Source organism: Cnephaeus nilssonii (assembly GCF_951640355.1).
Source record: "Cnephaeus nilssonii genome assembly, chromosome: 14".
Taxonomy (NCBI): domain Eukaryota; kingdom Metazoa; phylum Chordata; class Mammalia; order Chiroptera; family Vespertilionidae; genus Cnephaeus; species Cnephaeus nilssonii.
Window position 1 is genome coordinate 26,582,218 of NC_137085.1, and position 25,344 is coordinate 26,607,561.

General features: G+C 49.3%; 1 protein-coding gene across 2 annotated transcripts; it reads left to right on the forward strand.

Moving 5' to 3' along the window:
* Nucleotides 1–1,271: 1,271 nt before the first annotated feature.
* Nucleotides 1,272–25,331, forward strand: TRIM14 (tripartite motif containing 14). 2 transcript variants are annotated; one of them, XM_079789974.1, is made up of 6 exons: nucleotides 1,272–1,546; nucleotides 5,117–5,212; nucleotides 12,343–12,576; nucleotides 15,385–15,547; nucleotides 17,743–17,835; nucleotides 19,580–25,203. In XM_079789974.1, exons 1-6 carry the CDS (start codon nucleotides 1,331–1,333, stop codon nucleotides 20,113–20,115), a joined length of 1,338 nt encoding a protein of 445 aa, XP_079646100.1. In that variant the 5' UTR covers nucleotides 1,272–1,330; the 3' UTR covers nucleotides 20,116–25,203. The 2 variants fall into 2 exon arrangements, with proteins under 2 accessions (XP_079646100.1, XP_079646101.1); XM_079789975.1 differs by lacking the exon at nucleotides 12,343–12,576 and having other exon boundaries at nucleotides 19,580–25,331.
* Nucleotides 25,332–25,344: the final 13 nt, after the last annotated feature.

Genomic DNA, 25,344 nt, shown 5'->3' on the forward strand with positions numbered 1-25,344 from the left:
CCCGTTGAGGGGCACTTCCGTTGTCTCTGTATCTTGGCTGTTGTGAATACTGCTGTAATGAACACGGGAGTGCAGCTGTCTCTTCAACATACTGACTAAAGTGGGATTGCTGGGTCATATGGTAGTCCTATTTTTAACTTTCGGAGGAACCTCCGCACTGTTTTCCATAATGGCTGTACCCATTTACTAGTACATTCCATTGAGGCTGAGACTTTAACCTGGGGGCAACTGGAGTTTCCGGGGTGTTTCTTAAAACTGTGGGAATGGTTGTTTCTCCTGGGGAAATGGCGGGAGGGAATCAAGGGGAAGTGGAAAGTGTAGGTAAATGCACACCACTCCGGAAGGCCACAGCTAACTTGGTGCCATCGACAGGGCTAGACTAGCCTCGCTAAAGGGTGGGGGAGCCCACCTCCTTCCAGTTAGCCCAGTAGGAGTGTGAAAATAAAGGGAACCCTCATTTAAAATGGAGTCGGGAGGCCAGAAGGGGGAGCCCTCAGGCACTACCACTCTAAGTCAATCCAGACCCCAACTGGGAAGAATTGTCAATGCAAGGGGATACTCCCTTACTCCTCCCGCAGAGGAAGATTTCCTTCTCGCCAGGCAACTCAGCCAATGAGACACTGTCAGCGCCCTGAACACCACTTTCCTCTAATGGGCTTTCCTTCTCAGCGACCCCTCCCAATGTCCTCCTGGTCGGACTTGCCTATGGTTTTTGCAATAGCTTGCTTGTCCCGAATTGCAAGTCCTCTGCTATTCCCCCACTAAGTCCATTTTGCTGGGAAAATAACCGGTTGTTTTAATTTTAAATATATATATTTTATTGATTTTTTACAGAGAGGAAGGGAGAGGGATAGTTAGAAACATCGATCAGCTACCTCCTGCACACCTCCCACTGGGGATGTGCCCGCAACCCAGGTACATGCCCTTGACCGGAATCGAACCCGGGACCCTTCCGTCCGCAGGCCGACGCTCTATCCGCTGAGCCAAACCCGCCAGGGCCGGTTGTTTTATTTTTAAGGTATGCAGGAGCGGACCCCCATTTCTGCTGCGGCCCCCACCTCTAGGCCAGGCACAAAGCCGCTGGACCAGGCCTGAGCCTTCAGCGCCGGCTGAAGACCGTGGGGGCGGGCGGGGCGGGCGAGCACCCTGCGGGTCAGGAGGGTGAATATGCAAACACGGCCCCCCCACCCGCCCCCGGCCGTGGCCCGGGGCCATCTTCCATCCCCGCGCTGGGCCGGCCAGAGCCCCGCCCCCGCCCCCGCCCCGCCGTCCGGTTTCGATTCCCCACCAGCGCTCCTCCTGCACCGGCGACGCCGAACAGTGGGAGTGCATGGCGGGCGCGGGGGCCCTCCGCCGAACACCTGGGGGCCCGGGCCCCGCCGAGGCGGAGGACACGTGCGGCTGGCGCTGCCCGGAGCACGGCGACCGCGTGGCCGAGCTCTTCTGCCGCCGCTGCCGGCACTGCGTGTGCGCGCTCTGCCCGCTGCTGGGCGCGCACCGCGGCCACCCGGTGGGCCTGGCTCGGGAAGAGGCGGCGCACGTGCAGGTGGGGACGCTGGGGCGCGCGGGGCGGGGGGCGCGGGGGCAGCCCGGGGTCCAATCGCCAGCTCCCCAGTTCCGGTTAGGACCCGGAAACCCCGAGGCAGCCCGGCGGCCATCCGGGCGGCCGACCTCGCTATTGTTCGTAAGGAGAACGAATGCCCAAGTCAGGGGGAAGGCGAGCCGCGGCCACCAGCTCACCTGCAGGCAGAGCAGGTGGGTTTGAGCGTGAGAACGCGGGAGCCTCGGCTGTTTCCCATAGACCCTTGACCTCGTCCGCCATGGCGCATCCACCACACTGCTCTGGGGCCAGCGGAAAATCTGCCTTTTTAACTAGATTAAAATCCCTTTCTATTGGAAAACAGCCTTGTGGCCTGGGACGCTACATACATCTCCCTGGTTTTGTCTCCTGGAGCTCACAGCCTAGAGGGGCTTGGACTGCCTGCCTGCGCTAGGAGCATCCTCTACCTACCCTGCCCCACCCTTCCCTTCCCACACCCACTCCAGTTCCACAAGCATACCTGGTGGGAGCTAGGACGGCCATTTTATCGATAAGAAAAGGAAAGCTCTGGAGGCAGAGGCAGATCTTGAACCCAGGACTCCACGCGGTGGACTGCCCCCACGGGGTCCATTCTCACCGGGGAGCCCTCCCCTGTGTTGAATCCTAATAGTGGCAGGGCCTCCGAACTCTTGTTCCAGCCCGTGGCCCACTTGTCTGTGGCTCTGGTCAAATCCCTCCACTTCTCCGGGTTAGGCAGGCCCACGCATCTCTAGCAAATGTTGATTCTACCACTGACACCTCCAGGAAGTCTTCCAGCCCCACAATGAAGGCCCTCTTTCCCGTGTGTGGCATGACTTAACACGATCACATTGTTAACAACCCGGGAGCTCCAAGGTGAGAATGGACCCTCACCTTAGAGCCGTGGTCAGCAAACTGCGGCTCGCGAGCCACATGAGGCTCTTTGGCCCCTTGCGTGTGGCTCTTCCACAAAATGCCACGGCCTGGGCGAGTCTATTTTGAAGAAGTGGCGTTAGAAGAAGTTTAAGTTTAAAAAATTTGGCTCTCCAAAGAAATTTCAGTCGTTGTACTGTTGATATTCGGCTCTGTTGACTAATGAGTTTGCCGACCACTGCCTTAGACCATAGACAGGGCAGAGATTAAGGGCATTAAAAGTCAATGGCCTCAACCTGGGGCCATGTGGGGGAGGCAACAGCATCTGCCTACACTTTCCTTTTCTTGATTTGTTCCACAAATAACAAGTACCTGCTTTTCCAGGCTGGGAAACAGGTGAGACAGAATTTGTCCCTGCCCTCTGAAGTTTTTAAGTCACGGTTGGAGGGAAATGGAGGGCCAGGGTAGGGGAAAGGTAGACTGCTTTGGGAAGAGAAGCAAAGAAGGCTTCCTGGAGCTCCAGGTGAGAATGGGCCCTGTGAGGGCCAGTCCAGCCGGTGGGGTCCTGGGTTCAAGGCCTGCCTGTGCCCCTAAGGTCCTCCTTTTCTTATATAAAACTAGTGGCCCGGTGCACAAAATTCGTGCACATTAAAAGGGAATTAATTAGAAGAAATATTTTAATATTGCTATTGGCCCTTTCTCTATAATAGAAGTGTCAGAGATGAAAGAAAATCAGTAAAATGTATATAAAGTCTCCCTCCTGTCAGAGTCTGGGGCGCACCGCAGGACCTAGAGTCAAGTCCCCACCCACCACCCACACACATTTTGAAAACGCAGGAGACCCAGATCCGGCCGGCCCCACCCCCGTCAAGCCCCTCCAGGTGGGGGGCACAGCCTCAGGTTTCCCAGCTGGGCGCCGAGGGGGGGGGGCACGGCCTGAGGTCCCCGTCAAGGCTGCCCTCCCCGCCCCCCGCAGTGTCACATCAGCACTGAACGGGGACGCACACAGGCGGTGTCACGTCCCTAGCCGGGGATGCAGGCAGGCAGCTTCACCTCAGCGCTGGGCGGGGACACACGCAGGCAGCGTGACATTAGCACTGGGGCGCAAGTTCCTGCCCCCATCCCTGACCACAGACTGGTCGTGACTGGGACACTGTAACGGACAAATTAGCATATTACTTCTCTATATGTATAGATGGCTGTGATAATAATAGCTCCTCAAAGGGCTGTTTTCCAGTTGCTAAGGGTGCTGTCCAGAGATATGGCTGTGGGTCTCATAGGTAAGTCTACCCTCCTACCTATGGATTCTCATTTTGTATCCACACACCAGCTCCACTAACCTATTTATCTGTTCCCTGGCTGGTGGGGGGAGAACAGTGACAATACAGTGTGGTAAGTATTGTAACTGGGATGCCCAGTGGTCAGTGGGAGCCAGATAGAAGACAATGTGAACCAGGGGCAAGAAGCCCATGAAGATTTTCTGGCGGAGGTGCCCTTGGACCTGGCCTTGAAGGATGAGTAGGGTTTCACCAAGTACTAAGATAGGAGAAATACCCTCTGACTGAAGGGCATCAGGAGGCCAAGTTATCCTGGGATGATGGACAGGAGCTGGACTTGAAGGCTTAGAAATCACAGAGGGATAAGGATGTGCTCCTGGAACTTGGGTTACTATTGTGTCCCCATTCCCACACCCCACCTAGAATCAAACCGTGCACAGAGTAGCAAGTGCTTGCTGGCTGTTAAAATAAGACAAGCTTCATCTATCAAACACTTACTGTCTGCCAAGCACTACACTAAACACGTAAGTGAGCACTTACTCTCCACAGCGGCCCTAGGAGGTCATCCCCATATTCACACCTGAGGAAACCAAGGTTTGGAGGAATGAGGTCACTTGCCCAGGTCACGTTGGACTCAGACCAGGAGGTCTCGTCTGCCTCTGGGGCTTGTGCTCATAACGTATTGGGTGGCTCCAGTTGAAGTGGGCAGCCCCTAGTAATTCTGGTTGGTTCGGCAAACACTTCTCGGTCACCCTCTGGTCTCTATGGGGGAGCCAGGAATGGAGCAGGCCTGCCCTCGGGAAGCTCCCGGTTGGCCCAGTAGTGGAGCATAAGGCCAGCCGAAAGCAGGCTAGGATGGGGAGGGGGTGGGGTAAAGTCCCACTGGTGGAGAAAGGGTCACAGAGCAGGCCTTTGGGAAAGTGGCTATTGCAAAGAGCAGAGGTAGGGAAGGGAGCCATTTCAGGTGGGAGGGAGAGGGGAGCATGAACCCCAGAGATCTCTCACCCATACAGATCTTCTGAACCCCAGTCCAGGCCAAAGGGCCACAGACCCCTCTGGAATGCACGTTCCACAAAGGGCACCTCCCAGAACAAGGCCCAGCATGTAATAGGTGCTCAGTTAATATTCATTCTGTACGTGAATTCTCTTCCCCCGTCCCCAGGCTGCTTGCCTCAAGGTCCTATTTGAGGGACTGGAAAATCAGGTCACAAGCAGGTTTGTCCTAGAAAGAGGGGGGAGGGCATCATGGTTTGAAGAGTCCCTGAGGACCAGAGTGACCCTCATTACAGCTCATCCTCTAACTTGCTACTTGACCTTGGGCAGGGGTGAGAGGAGATGACCCCTGCAGAGCCTGGTTATCGTGAAAGTGACAGTACTAAGACTTTTTCCCTAATTCCTTCGCCTACAGAAACTCACCCAGCAATATTTAAGGCAGCTGGCAACCAAGAAGCAGCAGCAAGTTGGCAACAGAAACCAGATAGAAGATGCTGCAGAGAAGCTCCAGGCAAGTGGACATTTCTTCCTTCTTCTAGTTGAGATGTCCACATTCCTCCGAGGACAGAATATGCAGCCAAGGAAACATTAAAACCGACCTCAAAGGAGATCAGGTCTGGTGGGACCTCGGGCTTCTATAATTTAGGGCAGCCATTTTCAACGGGTGTGCCCCAGGAATTTTTAAAACATGCAATACCTGACTATTCAGTCAAAGGCATGGACCTCCTTTCCCTTAGATTATCAAATGAAAAGCTGACAACAGCCAACACAACAATAGCCATCCGGGGTGAATGAATGAAAATTATACCTAATTTTTTTTTTCTTCTTCAGATCGGCAGAAAAGTATACTTTTGGTTGGGCCACAGCATTTTAGTCATTAGTTTATGTGTGCCGTGAGATGGAAAAGGTTGAAAGTCACTGATGTAGGGGACCCGTTTTAAGCAAAAGAACACAATATTAGGTGTAAGACCATGATGGGGTCTTGCGAGGGAGGGGCCTGAGGCTACTGTTCCATTAGCTTAGTGGTGAGTCTGCGTCTGCCCCACACCCCAGCCTTGCCCCATAGTACCTCACAGGATCAGGGAGCAGCCTTTCTCTCACCATCGCCAAGGCCATTCTCCTGAAGGGACTAGTCCTCCATCCCCCAGGCACCTTAAACAAAGCAAAATGCCGCTGAAGGAACCCACAGATGAGCTCTTTAAGTTTCACTGCCATGGTGAAAGGGAAAGTGAGGTATAAATATATTCCACAAATATTTACTTTCTTTAGGCGTTCTCCTTTCCTAATGCTGTTTATTTAAATGGATGCCTCTGTGTTTTAGGTGGGAAGTCGGGGCTGATGGTATCATGAGCTGCCATTTTGACTGTGAGAAAGTTGTTCTGTCTCTAAGGCCTTTTCTGTGACCTCGGCCAGCTTCAGCGCCCCCTCCTGGGAGTGAGGGCTGGGGTGGGGTACCCTCGCAGGGCCTGCTCCGCTGAGAACTTGGTGAGCCTCTGACTGGCTGGCTCTGACTGTGGCAGTAGCCCACAGCGGAGGTTCACCGTCTGCAAATCTCTGAGCAGATACAGCGTGGGGCGCCCAAGGCAAGATTCGGATCCCCCTGGAGAGTCTAGGAGAGCAGGGTTCTGCTTAATCCAAGGTGTGGAAATGCCGAGGCGAAGCCAGGCCACGGAATGGGCTCCCTCTCTGCCCAACATCCATTATCTGAAAGATGACTGACGACAGGACTCAGTTTGCTGAGGACAGTTGTGGTTTAGACCCATGGCCCTGGCTTAATTGTTAATAGTGTCCCTCACATCTTCAAGAGGAGGACTCCAATCTCAGGCGGGTAAATCCGTTCAAAAGGATCTGGAAACAAAGCGGGCGCACCTGAGGGGATGGGGGCGGTGCTTTGGGCTGTTGAGCTAGACCCGGGTGGGGGCACAGGCCCACTGTCTGCAAGTCTCCGAGCAGATACAGCGTGGGGCCCCCAAGACGAGAGTGAGGACCCATGTGGACAGTCTAAGGGGGCAGGTTTCAGCTTAATCCAAGGAATGGTTTCCTTTCTTTTAACCTTCTCCCCAATTTTCAAACCTCTATTTTGAAATAATTATAGATTCACAGGAAGTTGCCAACACAGTAAGTTGTGTGTGCCTTTCACCTCGTTTGCCCCAAGGGTTATATCTTACCTAACTATTGTACAATTTCAAAACCAGGAAATTGACAGTGTGTGTATATATGTTCTATGTCAACTTATCACCTGTGTAGATTTGAGTAACTGCTGCTGTAACCAAAATACAGAACCGTTCCATCACTACCAAGATCTACCTGCTGCTACACCTGTATAGTCACCCCCCACCCGGCCCCCAGCAATCCCTAACTCCTAGCAGTCACCAGTTTATTCTCTTATCTCTATAATTACAGCATTTGAGGATTCATGACCATGGTATATCTCTGCATTTATTTAGGTCTTTGTTTTCTTTCATCAGTATTTTATAGTTTTCAGCATACAATCCTGAACATGTGTTATTGGACTTACAGCTAAGTGACTCTCAGAAAAATTAGTGATCGGCATGTTAAAGCTGAGAGGTATTTGTATAAAGAGTTAGATGTAGAAAAGTAGGAGGCTGTGGCCCCCTAGGCCTACATCCCCACGTGGAGCTGTCAGAGCTGAGCAATGGGCATGCTCATGAGAAGCACATGGGTTGCCTGCCCACTCTCCTCCCTATGTTACCAGGCCGTCTCCTGTGGGCATTTATATTTCAGATCCTGGTCAACAGCAGATTTTTTAAAAATATATTTTATTGAAATTTACAGAAAGGAAGGGAGAGGGATAGAGAATTAGAAACATCGATGAGAGAGACACATTGATCAGCTGCCTCCTGCACACCTCCTCCTGGGGATGTGCCCGCAACCAAGGTACATGCCCTTGACCGGAATCGAACCCGGGACCCTTCCATCAGCAGGCCGACGCTCTATCCACTGAGCCAAACCGGTTAGGGCTCAACAGCAGATTTTTTAAAATATATATTTCATTGAGTTTTTGCAGAGAGGAAGGGAGAGGGATAGAGAGTTAGAAACATTGATGAGAGAGAAACATCGATCAGCTGCCTCTTGCACACCCCCTACTGGGGATGTGCCCGCAACCAAGGTACATGCCCTTGACCGGAATCGAACCTGGGACCCTTCAGTCTGGAGGCCGACGCTCTATCCACTGAGCCAAACCAGTTAGGGCTCAACAGCAGATTTTTAAAAATTCAGCTATAATCCTGCCACTCCAGGCCAACCACCAGTTCACATTTTGAGACTTTTTTTTTTTTCTGTACACAAATACTCTTTGGTATAGTATCCGGGATGGAGGGAGGCACGGTGGCTCGTCTCCCTGTGTGACGTGGAGTCTGTGTCGCCCCCTGGCCTTCAGTAGGCCTTTCCACGGTGCCCCACGTGCCCTGGGTGTGAGCAGCCCCTGCAGAGCACTGCGGCGTGAGCGTCTGAGGCGGGCTCTGGGTTTCAGCGGTTCCAGGCCGGTTGTCATGTGAGTTTTTTCATTTCAAGGTTCCGCAAATCCAGACTCCAAGCCTGTTATTGGGTTTATTCGTTTGCTTTGCTAGTGACTCTCTTTCCCCCCAAGACCTTGGATGGATGACAAGATTCCTTGCCGCTTCCCCAGGCCAGTGGGCCCAGTTTTTCTGGCGCCTGGTTCATGGATGGAACAGCTCTCTGTGACTCTGGCTTGATGCAGGAGGCCCCTCCCGTTCCCCCTGGAATAGGGCCAAGGGCCCTGCACACCCCGCTGACTGAGCAGGCCCCAGTGTGGTGTGTCACACACACCTGTACGCCCATCCCTCCCGGGGGTCACTCAGCTCCTCTTCTGCCCACGGCTCTGACGTCAAGTTCCCTCTGTTTTGGGCACCTGAGGATTTCCTTTTTTGTTGTCTGTTTGATTGTGGGGTTTGTTTGTTTGTTTGTTTACTTGTTTTTTTGTTTGTTTGTTTGCCAGGGGGCGGGGGAGTTAACTCATTAAGCTGTTTTCCTAATGTTGAACATTTAGGTCCTTTCCAGCTTTTCACTAATGTAAAATAGCATTGCAGTGAACATTTCCGGCACCTTGATTTACTTCCTCTGGGACACATGTCCGGAAGTGATGCCTCTAGTTCCACAGGCACAACATTTGTGAGGATTCCTGTACGTTCTGCCCAGCTGTAGCCCGCGGTCTGTGGCAGCGGGGTCTGGGGCAGGCGTGCTGCTCCGTTCTCGTTTACACGGGGCAGTAGCAAGGCAAAGGCCATTCGCCTGAAAGTTAACCCATAAAACAGTTTTGTAAATAAGTTAAAATCAATAAAGATCATACAGTGTCCAAAGTCTGCTGTTCAGAAGCCAATGAGCCAGGCCTAAACAACCACTCCCTTTCATAGAACAATCAAGGAGGACTTGGTCATTAATCCCCAACCCACACCTAGGAAATGATTTCCTCTGACATCCTTGTTATAGGCTGTTTGTCCCCATCATGGCTCCTCGGGGGGCTCAGACATGCAGGTGTAGGGAAAATTCAACACTTGCCTGCTACCCTGTGACTTTTTATTCAAACTGGGATAAGAGGACAGTATGCAGTGGTTGTGTGTGTTTTTTCTGAATCTCCCGAATATTCCACAAGGAGCTTTTGGTACCTTTATAAATGAAGAAAAAGCATATATATTTACATTTGGTTAATGTCTGTTGAATCCAGATCTAGGCAGGGATTTAGAATGTGCAGTGTCAGGCTGAAAGGCCTTGGAGATGGGGCCCCCCAGGCAGAGGAAATAACTTGTCATTGGTCACATAGGAAGGTAGAGGTGGACCTGGGGCCATGGCTGTGTTTATCAAAGTCCACCCAGGAAGACAGAAGCCACTTTGAGGGTTTCACCCGGAGGAGATGAATGCAGGGAATGGTGACAGGCACGGAAGGGGCAGAGAAGCCAACCAGGGCGTGGTGAGGCAATTGGCCCCAGCAGGAAGCACCTTCACCCTGGGCTGCAGGGCCAAAGGGAGGGGGTGGTATTAGCAGAGTGCAGAGTCCAGGGCCACCTAGGCAGGAGCCGGAACCAGAGGGGCCGTCCTGTGGGAGGCGGGATACCCTGGCTGTTCCCCTCACCCTCTGACCTCCCTCTAGTTCCTCCTCCCATTGACCAAACCAAACCCAGCCTGAAGGGGGATCCTGGCCTGCAGGAGTCAGCCCTGCTGCCTCCTGAGCAGAGTGGAGGGGGAGAGGGGGCCTGGACGGGCTCCCTGGGGAGTGTGTAAACATCCTCAGGTCCCGGCTTTGTCCCTTCCCCTGTGACCCACCAGAGCTGTAAGGACTGGACCACGGCATGGGGTAGAGGACAGCGGGTGGCACAAACCAGCCTTTGCCAGACTGAGACTAGGAAGCTGTGGCCTCAGCCAGGCCTTGCTGTTGTCCCTGCCGATGCCATTGGTCTCCACCACCCTGCTGGGCGTGGCCATTCCTCTGCCCCTTCCTGCCAGCCGCTGCCATATATCAGCGTGCACGGATGTCATAGCTAATGTGGCCTGGGCAGGGCTGTCCAGCACACTTACTTCTCTGGTGGGACGCCCCTGAGAGGCAGTCATAACAGGATTGTCCAAAGTCATACTGTTTTCAGCAAAACAGTTCTTCCCATTCCATGTGTAAAATCCTCCACCTCCCAGGCCAGGGCTTTGTCGCTGCTCAAGTTCTTTCTCCCCCACAGTCCCTAGATCTCCTCAGCTAGACTCTGTCAGGCCCTGGCCCAGCCCCAGCCCCAGCCAGCTGCGTCCAGACCTCAGTTCAGTTCAATCTGGGATCCAGTTTCACTTTGAACCAATGCAGCCTAAACCAGACCGCACTTCCTGTTTCATTGCCAGATTTCTACCTCTCCCTCTTTTTAAAAATTTTAACCATATTGCATAATCAGCCTCATATGCTTGCACCTGAAGTTTTCTTGGGGATATTTTTAGTTATAACAATGTGTATTGCCATTAAGATTATTTTTTTGGGGGAAATAAAGATTATTTTGTAGCCCTGGCAGGTGTTTCTCAGTGGTTAGAGCATGCCCTGCACACCGAAGGGTCTCGGATTCGATTCCCGGTCAAGGGCATATGCCTGGGTTGCAGGTTTGATCCCTGTCCCCGGTCAGGGCATGTGGGAGACCCTTCGGTGTGCGGGCTGACAGTTGAACCATTGAGCAACACTGGCCAGGGCAGGACTCATTTTTAAAAAATACCTAACCATAGTATCATCATCACACGAATGAAAATTAACAATAGTTCCTTAATGTCATCAAATATCCACTCAGTGGTCACATTTCCAGTTGTCTTGTGAGTGTCACATTTTATTTGTTTGAATTAGGAGTGAAATAAAGTTTCGAAATGCACTTGCTTGATGTATTTCTTAAGTTGATGGCTCACATGTTCCTCTCTCCTCTATGCTGAATCTTTTATTTAGATCTAGAGGCTTGATCTGATTCAGGTTCACACTTGTTGGCAAGACTACTTCATAGGTAGAGTTCTGTCTGAATTTATTTTTACATATAGAATAAGAATCTAACTTAAATTTTTTGTCGAATACATGGTTAATTGCATTTGTACCAATACCATTTATTGAATAGTTCACTCTTTCCTTTCAATAATTTGAAATGCCACCATTATTGTGTGTGTGTGTGTATATATGCTATATATATATATATATATATATATATATATCTTTTATAACTTTATAACTCTTTATTCTGTGTTCCTGACCATTTTGTCTATGCCTAAGCTGTATGGTTTTAAATCCTGCAGCGTTACAGTCTGTTTGATATTTATTAAGGCAACTCATCCTTCATTGATGTTTTTAAAGTAATTTTTTACTTTTCTTGTGCTTATTCTCCCCCAATGGGGATCGAGCCCACAAGCCAGGCATGTGCCCTGACCAGATATCAAACCAGCGACTCTTTGGTACACAGGATGATGCTCAACCAACCGAACCACACCGGCCAGGGCTCCCCCATGATAATTTAATATTTGTTTAATCTGCTTGTTAAGACTTATTTGGAGTGTGCCCAATTTATAAACTAAGTTGGAGATAAATAGCATCTTTTTAAAAAATATTTTTTTAAATTGATTTTAGAGAGGAAGGGAGAGGGAGAGAAATAGAAACATCAATGATGAGAGAGAATCATTGATCCGCTGCCTCCTGCACGCCCCCTACGGGGATCAAGCCTGCAACCTGGGCATGGCCCTGCCTAGGAATCAAACTGTGACCTCCTGGTTCACAGGTTGTCGTTCAACCACTAAGTCACCGTGGCTGGGCCAAATGGCACCTTTATAGTAATGAATCTCCCACAACCAAGGATATGTTTTTTTCTTCCACGCATTCAGATTATTTTATGTCTTTCAGTACAATTTTATACTTTTCTTTATCTAGGTCTTTACAGCTTTTTTTTTGGTTGTATTTCTAAATACATTGTTATATCATCCATTATTTTAAAAGGACCTTTATTTCTCCATGCATGTTCCAATTGGTTATGGCGGGTCCTTAGGAAAACTTGAGTTTTTGTAAGTTGATCGGACCTTGCTTTTAGATGTCTTAATAGTTTTTTCATGTTGATTATCCTGGGTTTCCTAGTTGGCACTCACATCATCTGCAACTGGTTTTCTTTTTAGGCTCATGCAGAGTCAAGTAAAATCTGGCTGACAGGGAAATTCACTGAACTCCGATTGCTACTTGATGAAGAGGAAGTCCTGGCCAAAAAATTAATCGATAAGAATACCCAGCTTACCCTCCAGGCATACAGGGAGCAAATCAAGTCTTGTGAGGACCAAATTGACGTCTTGAACAGTCTCTCCGACAGGGTCTGCAGTATCAGCCAGGAGTCTGACCCTGTCCAGCTGCTGCAGGTAATGCTGGGTTTCTGCCTCACAGCTGCCACCTGCCAGCCGCCACCCACATTTCATCGTGGTTACTATGGCATTGAGCACAGTATTTACACACTGAGTTAATACACAGAGAATTGCCTTGTTAGCAAACAGACTTTCTTGCCCCTACCCAGGTGGTCAGGAAATAGACATAGTTAGGAAGATAATGTATATCTTGGACTAGTGAAATAACATTTACAGCCACCATCATGGGTCTTAGCTTTAATATTTACTAGAACTCTGCCACGTGGATATTCTCACCCCACTTTACAAATGGGACACAGGCTCAGGGAGGTGAAGTGACTCACTTGAGGTCACCCAGCTGGTAGGTGGCAGAGCTGGGATCGGAACCCAGGTTTCTCTGACTCTAAAGCTGCAAAGGATCATTGCCCAGGCCTCTACCTACTGGTCTATAGTCTTTATTGAAACACCCCTCCTGGAGAGGCAAGGTCCTGTCAGCTACTGAACATCCTCAAGAGCTGGGTGGCAGTTTGCTCCAGGGGGAGAGAAGAATGGTACTCCTTGGCCACTGGGCTCTCCTGCAGGTTATTACCTTAACCAAGAGAGAGCATCGAAGAAACAGCCTCTGTGATGTTCATGCTACACTTAGTGAAAGCATGTGTGGAGGGTGGTGTTCCTGTCTTTGAGGAACCAATACTCCTGGGCGGTCACCTGTGCATTTGGATTGCTTCCCACTCACGCACCTCTTCCTGTTCCCGTCTTTGCTATGGCTTCTGCGAAGCTCAGAGCTGAATATGTTTCAAGTAGCTGGGCTGTGACTTCATGGCATATATTTTGTGCCTCACCTCACTCTGTTTTCCAGTTTATGTTCTTATCCTGGTTTCCTCTTCGCTTCACTTTTCCCACCGTAAAGGGAAATCTTGCAGTATTAGATAACTTTTGAAAGATGCTTTAAAGCTGTGGTTCTCAACCTTCCTAATGCCGAAACCCTTTAATACAGTTCCTCATGTTGTGGTGACCCCCAACCATAAAATTATTTTCGTTGCTACTTCATAACTGTAATTTTGCTACTGTTATGAATCGTAATGTAAATATCTGTGTTTTCCGATGGTCTTAGGTGACCCTGCTAGCAGTTCTCAACCTGTGGGTCGCTATGGTTGGGGGTCACCACAACATGAGGAACTGTATTAAAGGGTTGCGGCATTAGGAAGGTTGAGAACCACTGCTTTAAAGACTTCTGGGACGAGGCAGGGTATAAAGGTGGCACCAAGTCTAACCACAGATTTGCATGGGTTCTGACTGTAAAATAACACAAATAAATTCGTCAATGCAAAACCAGTCAAGCCATGCCCTGGTGGATATTTCACCACTCTTGTGCCTTTATGTGGCCTTGGTCAACTCAGCCTGTGTCTCATTGTTAGTTAACAAAAAAGATAAAAATAAACCTACATAGACACAGACAACAGCATGGTGATTACCAGGAGGGAAGGGAGCTGGGGGAGGGAAAAAAGGGTAAAGGGGGATAAATGGTGATGGAAGGAGGCTTGACTTGGGGTGGTGAGCACACAATACAATATACAGTTGATGTATTGTAGAATTGTATATCTGAAACCTATACATTTTATTAACCAACGTCGCCCCAATAAATTCAAAATAAAAAATAAGCCTAACAAAAAATTCTGGGTAAGGTGCAGTCCTATGCACAATGGTTGTTGTACTTTGATGCACAGGGGGGTACATTTGTTTGTTTCTTTTAAAATAATGGTACCCCTGCCCAGCTGGCATGGCTTGGTGGTTGAGCATCGGACCTATGAACTAGGAGGTCACGGTTCGATTCCAGGTCAGGGCACATGCTGGGTTGTATAGGCTTGATCCCCAGTGTGGGGCATGCAGGAGGCAGCTGATCAATGATTCTCTCTCATCGTTGATGTTTCTATATATCTCCCTCCCTCTCCCTTCCTCTCTGAAATCAATAAAAATATATTTAAAAAATAAATAAATAAAAATAAAAGAATGGTACCCCTTAGGGATAGCTAATTCAAAGGGCTACTCCATGGAGAAGAATGTTATTATTCCTCCATCACAGGTAGAGTTTCAAGGCTTTGTCATCTTTTTTTTTTTTTTTTTTTTAATTCTCTGTTGCTAGAGCTACTGATTTTCACCATTCATTATTCCTTCCACTTGCTCATTCATTTATTCATCAAATATTCAGGGAGCAACCTGTTCTGCCCAGGCCCCAGCTCATGGGTGGAGAGACATGCTCAGAAACAGGTATTTACAACACAGCTGAAGTGAGCTAGCAAAAGTGTGACCGAGAAATGTCCAGTTCTGTATGGGGGATCAGGGAAGACTTCTAGGAGGAGGTGATAGTGGAGCAGCGTGTGGGAGGACGAGGAGGAGCTCACTGGGCATATATCGAAGGATGAAACAGAGGGGACATTCCAGGCAGAAAGGAACCATGTGCATGTGGGAGCTTGGCGGGCTGGAGAGCCACCTGCGTTCAGCCTGGCTGGAGGTGAGCAGAGCTACAGGTGCAGGGGAGCTGGGAGATGCAGCTGGATCAGGAGACCAGGGTTTGTTGATGAAGGGCCTTGCATACCTGGCCATGGAATTTAGACTTTGTCCTGTAAAGAGTTGGGGACCAGGGGAGTGTTTTGAACTGAGGAATGACAGTCTGCTGTGCGGGGTCTGCTGTGCGGCCATTCCTGGGGGCATGGCCCTGGCTGACCGATGGTGCCAGGGCAAGGTGGGGTAGGACCTGCACTTGGTGGCCAGGGTTTGTTCCTGGTGTAGCTGTGCAGCCAACCTGACCCCCCTGTGTCCCTGCAGGAGTTCACGGCCACTGAGCGGGAGCTGAAGAAGCAGATGAGCTTGGGGGAGCTGTGCCACCCCGTGCCCCAATCCTTCGCGCCCATCAAGACCTTCTTCAAGGGCCTCGTGGAAGCCATGCAGAGCATGATACAGACGCCACTAGAGGTTCGCTTGAAGGACAGTAAGTCACCGTGTGACCGACTCTGTGTCCCTTACTCCCTCAGTGCCCTTTAACCCAGAGACAACAGGGAAGACTGCCACCAAGAATCATGTCTCCCACACAGAGGCCTTTGGCTGGGTGGTCAAGGACTCCTGGCTTGCACCCAACCCACCCTTCTGACTTCACTTCCTCCCCTCCTGAGCCGTGCTCTGCCCCTTAAAGCCACACTGCTCTGCTCCTGCCATCAGTCATTCCTGGGATTCCACCACACCTCCACTTTGCCTGCTCTGGGGTCCCAGCCGGAAGGACCAACTCCTCCTCTTCCTCTGCCTGCTCAAGTCCCACCGTCCCTGCAGGGCCAGCACAGCTGTGCCGTGCTCACCGGGAAGCTCACCACGTCACCTTGGGCCCCTCCTGCCTCTGGATTCTACCCCTCTGTCCTTCCTCTGCAGAGCCCGCCCCATCTCCTGCCTGGGGTCTTTTTTTTTTTTTTTTTGCCTGGGGGTGTTTTTCATACATGGATCCTTCCCTGCCGCTCGTACAAGCCTGGATGGCAAGAACCATTTTGGGTCCAGCTCTGAGGTTCCTGCAAGGCCTGAAACAAAGCAGGTGCTCAGAAATACCCATTCATTCATTCATCTCTGCTATTATGATTCATTCAGAGCATTTATGGAGCCCCTGTTCCGTGACAAGCACAGCTCTTGCCTTTGTGGTTCTCAGTCTTTTGAGGGGAAGACAGAGAACAAATGAGTATGTCAGCGATAAGGGCTCCGAAGAAAAATAAAGCAGGCTAAGTGGAATAAAGAGTGACCAGGAGGAAGAGGAGGAGGAGGAGGAGGTTCTTATCTGGGGAAGTGGGAAAGGCCTGTCTGAGAAGGGGACATGTAAGCTGAGCTGAAGGAAGCCTCTGTAAGCTCTGCAGAGCTGAAGGGCTGGGGGCATAGGGGTCACAGCGTGACTCTGGAGCCAGACTTACCGGGCTGCTATCCCACGTCCACCCCTTCCCAGCCCTGTCAATCTTGGGTAAAAAGCACCTAACTTTTCTATGCCTGTTTTCACATCCGTAACACAGAGATGGTAATACAGTTCCCCCCCTCACAGGGTCGTCGTAAGGAGAAGGAAAGGGGTAAGAGGAAGTAAGGATTAAATGAGATCTTATAGGCAAAGTGCTTAGAGTGGCATAAGCACTACCTAAGTGTTAGCTGTCATTGTTGCTGTTTTTAGTCTGGGAGAATCATTTTCTAGGCAGAAGGAACAGCATGTGGCAAGGGCCCAAAGTGAGGGAAGAACTTGAGATTTGGGCACAGAGAGGAAGCCATAGTGACTGGGCACAGTGGTGGGAGATGAGGTGGAAAAACTTGGAAGCTACCTTGTCAAATGGGGCTGGCAGGGCAGCGCTAGCTCTGAAGATCAGGAGAAAAGGAGAAGGAGAGGGGTGAGAGGAAGCAAGGCAGAAATGGTACAAGCACGCACTGAACACCCCTGGGACCTGGAGAGAGGTGAGGCCAGGCCCTGGCTGCAGCACAGGCTTACTTCATGAGGGAGCTCAGGTGAAGGAAAGAGCGATTCTGATGGGAAATCCGGAAGCCTTGCTGGAGGAGCTGGGACTTGAGTTGGGCCTGACTCACTAAGGTTTTGACAGTGGGAGAGCCAGAAAGGCATTGCAAACGGAGACAAGGAAACACAACTGGGGACACTGATGCCTGCAATGGGACTGAGCCATGGATTTTCCTGAGCTGGTTTGTCAAAGCAGATTTCTTTTTTTAATCCTCACCCAAGGATATGTTTATTGATTTTTTTTTCCCCAGAGAGAGTTGGGGGGAGAGAGAAACATTGATGTGAGGACTCACCTTTAATTTCTTGTTTTCCATCTTTATCCTGGAATTTGCATTTCTGTTCTGAGGTTGCCCCATCGTTGACTTGTTTAGTTTCTAGTTGATTCTCAGGATGGTTCTGGAGCCTGCTGTCTCCTCCCCATGTCCAGGGCTCCCTCACACTGACCTGCCTTTGCTGAATTTGTTCAGGACCCTGGAAAGTGCATTTCTCCCCAGATCTGAGCATTGTCCTGGAGTTTTCCTGTGATTGCAAACTTGTATTTCCCACCTAAATATGCATGATTTTGGGGGAGAGAGCTTAGGTGAATCTCCAGTTTTATAATATTTTGGGTATGTTTTATAATGTGTGCTGCTTGCTTCATTTCTTACAATTCATTGCAGACATGAACTGCCAGCTCTCCAGCTTCTCTAGCACCAAGCCGGACTCCCTGTTGAAAATCAGTCCCTCACCAGAGCGATCGCTCTTCTTGAAATGTAAGACCCCCAGGGTGGAGAGGGTGGGGTGCATTGGTGGGAAGGGGGGTCACAGAAATGGAGTTCCACCCTTTTTCCCTAAAAGACCCAACTTGTTTTTTTTAACCATTATTATTATTTTTTATAAATGTAGAAATAATATGTTTATTGTAGAAAAATTAGAAAACAAAGGAAAGCAAAAATTTTTTTTAAATCACCTATAAATCATTGGAGAGCTTTGGAAATTCTTCTGCTCCTATCCACCTTAGTAGCTATGTAGCAGTAGGTTATTACTATTATTTGCCCTTTTTGTTTTCTTTGGCAAATGTCTATATATTGAATGTGGTTTTTTTCAAACATGGTATCATAGTATACATACTGTTTTGTAATCTGTTTTCATTTACTGATACATTGTGAACATCTTTGTTCCCTTAAAAAATTACACAGCCCTGGCTGGTGTGGCTCAGTTGGTTAGAGCATCCCCTGCACTAAAGGGTTGCCGGTTTCGATTCCAGGTCAGGGCACATACCTAGGTTGTGGGTTTGATCCTGGTTGGGGTGCATAAGAGAGGCAACTCATTGATATCTATCACACGTTTCTCTATCGAAGTTTCTCTTTCTCTCCCTTCCTTTCTAAAATCAATGGGAAATATCCTCAGGTGAGGATTAAAACCTCACTATGGAAAACTCCAAAACAGTACTGAGAAAATTATTTGGCAGAATCTACTGAAGCTGAATATCCACATATCCTTTGATCTAGACTTAAAAAAACAAGCACAAAACTTTGTCTATGTAACAAGAACTATTATTGGGAGTTTAATCACTACCACCTTTCTGGAGGACAGTTTGGCAATATTTACCAAAGTCATCTCCGTTCACCCAGCAATTCCTCTGTTAGGAATATATCCTAAAGGAATAATAAAATACGTGAAGATGTAATCATATTAGTGTTTTCAAAAGCCTTCCGAAAAGCCTAAATATTTTAAAGGGAGTAGGTTTAAATATAATGCACCCATACATAAAAATCGTAGGCTTGCCATTAAAATACTCTTTGAAAGAATATTATTTGATGTGGTGAAATGTTCCTAAATACATCAGTAAATTTTTATTTATTTATTTTTATTTAAAATATTTTTATTGATTTCAGAGAGGGAGAGGAAGAGAGAGTAGAAACATCAATGATGAGAGAAATTCATTGATTGGCTTGCTCTTGCACACCCCACACTGGGGATGGAGGCAGCAACCCCGGCTTGTGCCCTGACTGGGAATCCAACCATGACTTCCTGGTTCAGAGGTTGACGCTCAACCACTGAGCCACGCCAGTCGCGCCTACATCAGTAAATATTTAAAAAGATTGTCCTAGAGCATGGATGGTATGATACCAATGTAAAGGAAAGCTATAAAGCAGCAAGTAAAAATATTGGAAGGATATACTCTCAAGTCTTAACAGTGATGGGATTTTTTTAAATTAAATTTTTAGAAATTGGCAACAAATTACATGGTTCAAAATTCAAATAGTATAACGGGTGTACAGTCAAATACGCTCTCCTTCCCATGTTCCCCCAGTCCTCTCCCTAGAGGCAATCGGGGTTAAAAGGGTGGCTTTCCATTTCTGCAGGTGCGATTTCGGGGTTTTCCCTTTTTTTTTTTTTGTTGTGAGCACGTGTGGGTCCGCGGGCGCGAACCCGGTGGGTTTCCCGGGGGCGGGGCGGGGCGCAGCGCTGGCCCCACCCACCAGGCGTGCGTGCTGTCCCCGCCTTCCGCAGACGCGCGCACGCCCACGCTGGACCCGGACACGATGCACGCGCGCCTGCGCCTCTCGGCCGACCGCCGGATGGTGCGCCTCGTCCTGCTCTGCCGCCTGGGGCCCGCGCCCGCGCTGCGCTTCGACACGCTGTGGCAGGTGCTGGGCAGCGACTGCTTTGCTGCCGGCCGCCACTACTGGGAAGTGGACGTGCAGGAGGCGGGCTGCGGCTGGTGGGTGGGCGCGGCCTACGCCTCCCTGCGGCGCCGGGGAGACTCCGCCGCCGCGCGCCTGGGCTGCAACCGCCAGTCCTGGTGCCTCAAACGCTACGACCTGGAGTACTGGGCCTTCCACGACAGCCAGCGCTGCCGTCTGTGGCCCCGCGACGACCCCGACCGGCTGGGCGTCTTCCTAGATTACGAGGCCGGCGTCCTCGCCTTCTACAACGTGTCGGACGGCATGAGCCACCTCCACACCTTCCGCGCCGCGTTCCAGGAGCCGCTCTACCCGGCCCTGCGGCTCTGGGAAGGGGCCATCAGCATCCCCCGGCTGCCCTAGGGGCTCAGACTGGAGTTGACCGCCCTTAGACTTTCGGGGACTCTGGTCACACCCGACCCAGACGTGAGTTGTCCACTGCCTGCTCTCTTAAGCACACGCGTCGTCTCCCCCACCATTCGCGCCTTGCACTTTACCAGGTCCTCTCCGAGGCTGGATTCAGACGTGCCTTAAACATAGGTCCCCTGCTGCTGCGCTCTCAGCAGACCTCCCCACCACTTGACCCTACACTGCTTTTAGTCCGGGTTCCTGAAAGGACGCACTCGCAGGTGAGCCCTAGGCATCCTGACCAGTCACAATACACTAGCCTCAGACCTCCTCCCTCATACAGAAGCCAGAACTGCCTGGCACGTAGTAGGTGCACAATAAATAGGCGAATGCAGGCAAGTCATCCAGCCCTGACTCGATCTAACCAGTGTCCCTTGGCTCTGTCTCCTCTGCGTTCTACGTCACTCAGCTTGTCAGGTTTCCTCCCTTCAGAGCAGCATCAAGAGCCTCCTAATGGCGCCTGGCCTGAACCCTCTCCCGTCCTCCACCCATAACCAGAGTGATCTGCCCAAAACCGTACTTAACCTCTCAGAACTATGAAAAGGTTCCAAGGACTCCAGGGTGGGGGAAAGCACTTCACCTCACCTTAGCCTTCAAGGTTTTTGTAGGCTGCCCCTAAGCTACTTCTCAGCTGGCTTCTGCAGCTCTTCAGATACCCTCCCGCAGAACTGTCACATAGTGGGCCTTTGCAGCTATCTTGCCCCCTGCCCCCTTGCACATTTATGTAGTAAAACCCTTCTTCTTTGCCTGTCTCGGTCTTCCCAAGGCTTAACTGCCCCCAAGGAAGTCTCCCCAAGCCACTAGAATCTTAGTATCAGGGCCACAAACCTGGGAGCTATCTTTCTAACTAGACTGGAAGCTTTCTAAGGGCAGCTGTGTCCTATACTCTCTCCCTGTCCGGAAAAATTCCGTAAGTCCCTGCCCTCCCAGGCAGCGAATAGCCAGCAGCTGGCTATCATTGAGTCACAGAGCAGCTGGGCTGGGAGAGCCTGGCAGATCACTCAGCCTGACCTCATTGTACATTTCGGAGACTAAGGTCCTTACCTGGAAGAAAGTTGCTTAAAGTCACCCATGGTGATTAAGGGCCGGGCCACACCCCAGCCCCGAGGCAAGTTTCTGATTTGTCCTTTGGCCCAGGCCTTGAGGCCCAGCCTTGAACGTGGGAGATTTAACTGCTTATTCATTCCTGTGGCTGTAGGCAAGAATCAGCAGGTGGCAGTTACTAAGCAACCACTGGCAGTTTTCCCACTGTCTTAGAATCCAAAGGAGAGCAGCAAGAGTGGAGTTGGGCAGCCCAGACACCCAATGCTTCGCAGATCCCTCAGATCCAGGTGTTGCCAAGGAAACCCATAGAGCCCCACTTTCCAGAAAGAAGTGACATAAATAGAGAAGGCCAAACCGGCAGGACCTCAGGGAGGCCAGCTCCTCTAACAGGGAGGGAAAGACCTCCTTCCCGGGCCTGTGCCTCAGTTCTAAAGGTTCAGCATCCTGATTTGTCAAGTTCCCTAGACAGTTTTCAAGTTATATCGTATGAAATTTGTCTTGTTAAGTGCTTGACAGGACAGTGGTAGGGTGAGGAAAACACAAAGCTGAATCCCCCTCATGGTTTAAACAGACTAAGTGCATTGATTAGCTTGAACCATAAAAAACTGAGAATTTCCAATAGTTTTTGACCTAAATATGGCACTTTCATGTGGGGGCAATGTAATACAGTTAGAATACAAGACAGAAGGAACCTCAAAAGTGCCTTTAGTTATAACCAAATAACTTAAAACTCTAGCTTGAATAGATGTCTAAGCACTATGCTCCAGGTATCCTGAGAAAAGGGAATTTTACTGGGGATGGCCCCAAACTGAATTCAGACAGAGGGCATTCCCGACAGAGCAAGAGGGGTACACTTGACTCTACATCTCTGTTCATCCCTGCAAATCCAGACTGGTTCCCAGACCCACAGCCAATAGGGGCTGAGTAATAAGGGCCCTTGCTCTTTGTTGGGCACTGTTCTAATGCTTTACCGCTATGAACTCATTTGATCCTCACATCATCCCTAGGAGTTAGAAAGTTATCCCAATTGAGACACACAGAGCTGGGGTCTGTGCTAATGGTGGAGCTGGGGTCTGTGCTTATGTCCACAAGGCTACACTGTTAGGGCAAATGTAGCCAGTCTCTGGTCAGCACCTGCTCACTCTAGCCCCTCTCAGTGGGCCTGTAAATCTATACTCTTTTGCCTGTTTACTCTGTGGGACTTGGATCTAGCTTTGGATTATCTCCCTTGGGCTCTTGAGAATGAGGTCTTATACCCAGAGAGGGGGTTTGAGAGTAGCAGAGACTATAAAGGTTGAAAAATGGCTTTTATCAAATGCCTACTTTGTGCCAAGGCCTGCACCAGTTGGAAAACTGCAGTTTTGGTCCACAATCAACTCTTGACCTCAGGCTAGTCACTTTTTACTTCTCCGAACATCCTCTGTAAAATGGGTGTAAAGATCCTGTCTACCAGTGCTGTGAGTCTCAAATGAGCCAAGGATAGGAACTAGCCTTAAAAACTTTACAGAGCTGTGCCATGCCAGGATGTGTGAGCATCCCCAGCAGAATTCCCGTTGTGCTTAGCACTGAGACAACTGCTACTCCAAACTGCCATCTGACAGTAGCAGGAGGTTCCTTGCATATTCACAGGAGAGAACTGAGCTTCCTTGGGGTCCATGTCTGCAAGGATATTGATCACTTTCAGATTTGAATTTGTAGAAATTTCTTAATTGATACAGCAAATTGCTTGCAGATATGTGTAAATGACAGCAATTTTCTAATATATATGTTCACATAAAATATTTGTCTCTTTTTAAATTTTTTAAATTGATTTTTCAAGAGAGGAAGGGAGAGGAGAGAAACATCGATCGGTCGGCTAGGGATTAAACCTGAATCTGGGTATGTACCTTCACTGGGAATTGAACCTGCCACCTTTGGTGTACAGGACACTCCAACCAACTGAGCCTGGCAAGGGCTGAATATTGTCTTTTAACCATGGTCTGCATTGGGAGTTCTTGTTGTTTCATGTTCATGGCTTTGAGGCCTGGACAGAGTCTTGCTCATTTTCCACCCCCTCCACAATTTGTTTGCAGTGGTCAGTGGGTCCCTGATTATCTCCAGGGAAGGGGACTTCACCACTTCTGAAGATAATTCACTAAGTTCTTGCTTATGTGAAAACAAACCCTGCCTCACCCTGCTGTTCCTACCTACCCATGACAGTATTATGTAGCTTTTGGCATTTTTATGATCACCCTTTACCAACACTGAAGCCATCTTTGGTTCTTTCTGGTGGGCAGGAATTCATACTATGGGGAGGGGACAGCTTGCCCAAGAAGCCAAGCTAGATGGAGGATAAGTGTGAGAGTGGGAGGCCTGGGTCTGAGTCTACCATGTTCTGCTCAGAAGCCTTCCTTGACTCCCCATTGCCTATAGAACAAAGTCCAAACTCAGCAGGCTTTTAAGCCCTTGCTTCTTTCTTGACCAATTCCAAGTCCCTTCTTTCCTTTCCATGTGGCCATTCCCTGTCAAACCATCACCTGCTAGTTCCTGGACACTCTGGGCACTTCCCAAACCTACACCCTAACTCCGTCAGTCACTTCTCAACCTGCAAGGTTGAACTAAAGAGCCACTTCCTCCAGGTCTTCCCTGACTATACCAGCCCCACTCTCATGACTCTTGGAAAACATCTCAGCAATTCATACATATGGGGGTGCTGTTTGTGGAGGCGACTGACTGGTTCACCCACTACACATTCTCAGGCCAGGTCTTCCCTCTCTTCCAGACCCACATCCTGTCTCCAGGCCCTGGGACACATCCCTCTAATGCTGTGTCCTTCTTTTAGGAAGTTTCAGATATTTGGTAAATGTCACCTTCTCTCTGTTGTAGGAAAAAAAGGCCCTGGAATAGGAAATTTTGATGGTCTCTTCAAGGTCTGTTTATAGGAAAAATATGAAAGGGAGTAAATATCAGCCAGAAATTGGTACTATCACACTTCAGTTCTTAGCATATCAATTTTATGGGTTTTCTTTTACACATGAGTACAACCCAGGATTCCTATCCCACCCCATCCACACAGACTCGAGTACCTTTCCAGAAACTGTTTTGGGGTCTGCAAGAGAGGAAGGTTCTATACTCACAAGTAAATAATCTTCAAAAGGCTAATTATGCATTTGAAAAGAGTTGCATTTTGAAACAAGAGGAGTTACAGTAAACAAGATCAAATGTGAACAAAGATTAAGAATTTGAAAATAAATTTGAAAAGAATCAATCTCGGTTCAAAAGAACAAAGGGGAATATGATATGAAATCTCTGTGAAAGGATCATGCGGCTGTTTAAGGACATAAGACAATCTTTTTTATTAGCTGGGTTTACAATTTCATTATGGATCATAGAAGGGCTGATTTCAGCATTACCACCATATTCAAAGTCGTCACAACATGCTAATACACCAAGCCCACATTCCCCATCTCCCTCACTTGGTTCTATTCCCCCTCTACCCCCATTGCACATACCACCTTTTAACATACTGATTTAGCTACTATGTTCATGGTTTATTGTATATGGTATGTCCTCACCTGAATGGAAGTTCCATGAGGAAGGGATTTGGACTTATCCTCAGGACTTAAGAGTCTGCCACATAGTAGACCCTTCAGAGCTGTTGAAAGAAGTTCCCTCTCTTTTCTCTGAGATATGAGCACCTTGGGTATTTCACTGCCTGTAAGACCCTTTGACCAATACTTTCTCTAATACCAAGTGGTCACTATACAGCTAACTGAACACAGAGCCCCAGAGTGGGCAGGGGATAGGGCCATGGAGAAAGAGACAGCTGGAGGTCTGGAAGGGAGATTTCAGGTCATTTGGGTTGCTTTTGTGGGCAATAAGAATGAAGGCTTAAAAGACAGGACCTATCCAGCCAGCAGTTGTCCCTCTTGCACCCACACAACTGGAGGTGATGACTTGCTTTTGAGCCCACTTCCCCTCCTGGGCCAGCCAACCTGAAGCAGAGATGGTTGTATTTGCTTTTTGTATTCCTTCAACGGCTTGACACAGGGCCTGGCCCAAAAGTGTCTGCTGTCAGGGACAGGGAGTGGGTGAGAATCAGGTCTTTGAAGACCACTCCTGTCCCACCTCACCCAACATAACAGTACCAACAAGGTAATT

Bases quoted from the DNA above. Each gene is read 5' to 3' on its own strand.
- TRIM14 (XM_079789974.1), top strand. From the start codon at position 1,331: ATGGCGGGCGCGGGGGCCCTCCGCCGAACACCTGGGGGCCCGGGCCCC. The intron at 1,547-5,116 runs GTGGGGACGCTG...CTTCGCCTACAG, and splicing joins AAGAGGCGGCGCACGTGCAG to AAACTCACCCAGCAATATTT. The intron at 12,577-15,384 runs GTAATGCTGGGT...GTGTCCCTGCAG, and splicing joins ACCCTGTCCAGCTGCTGCAG to GAGTTCACGGCCACTGAGCG.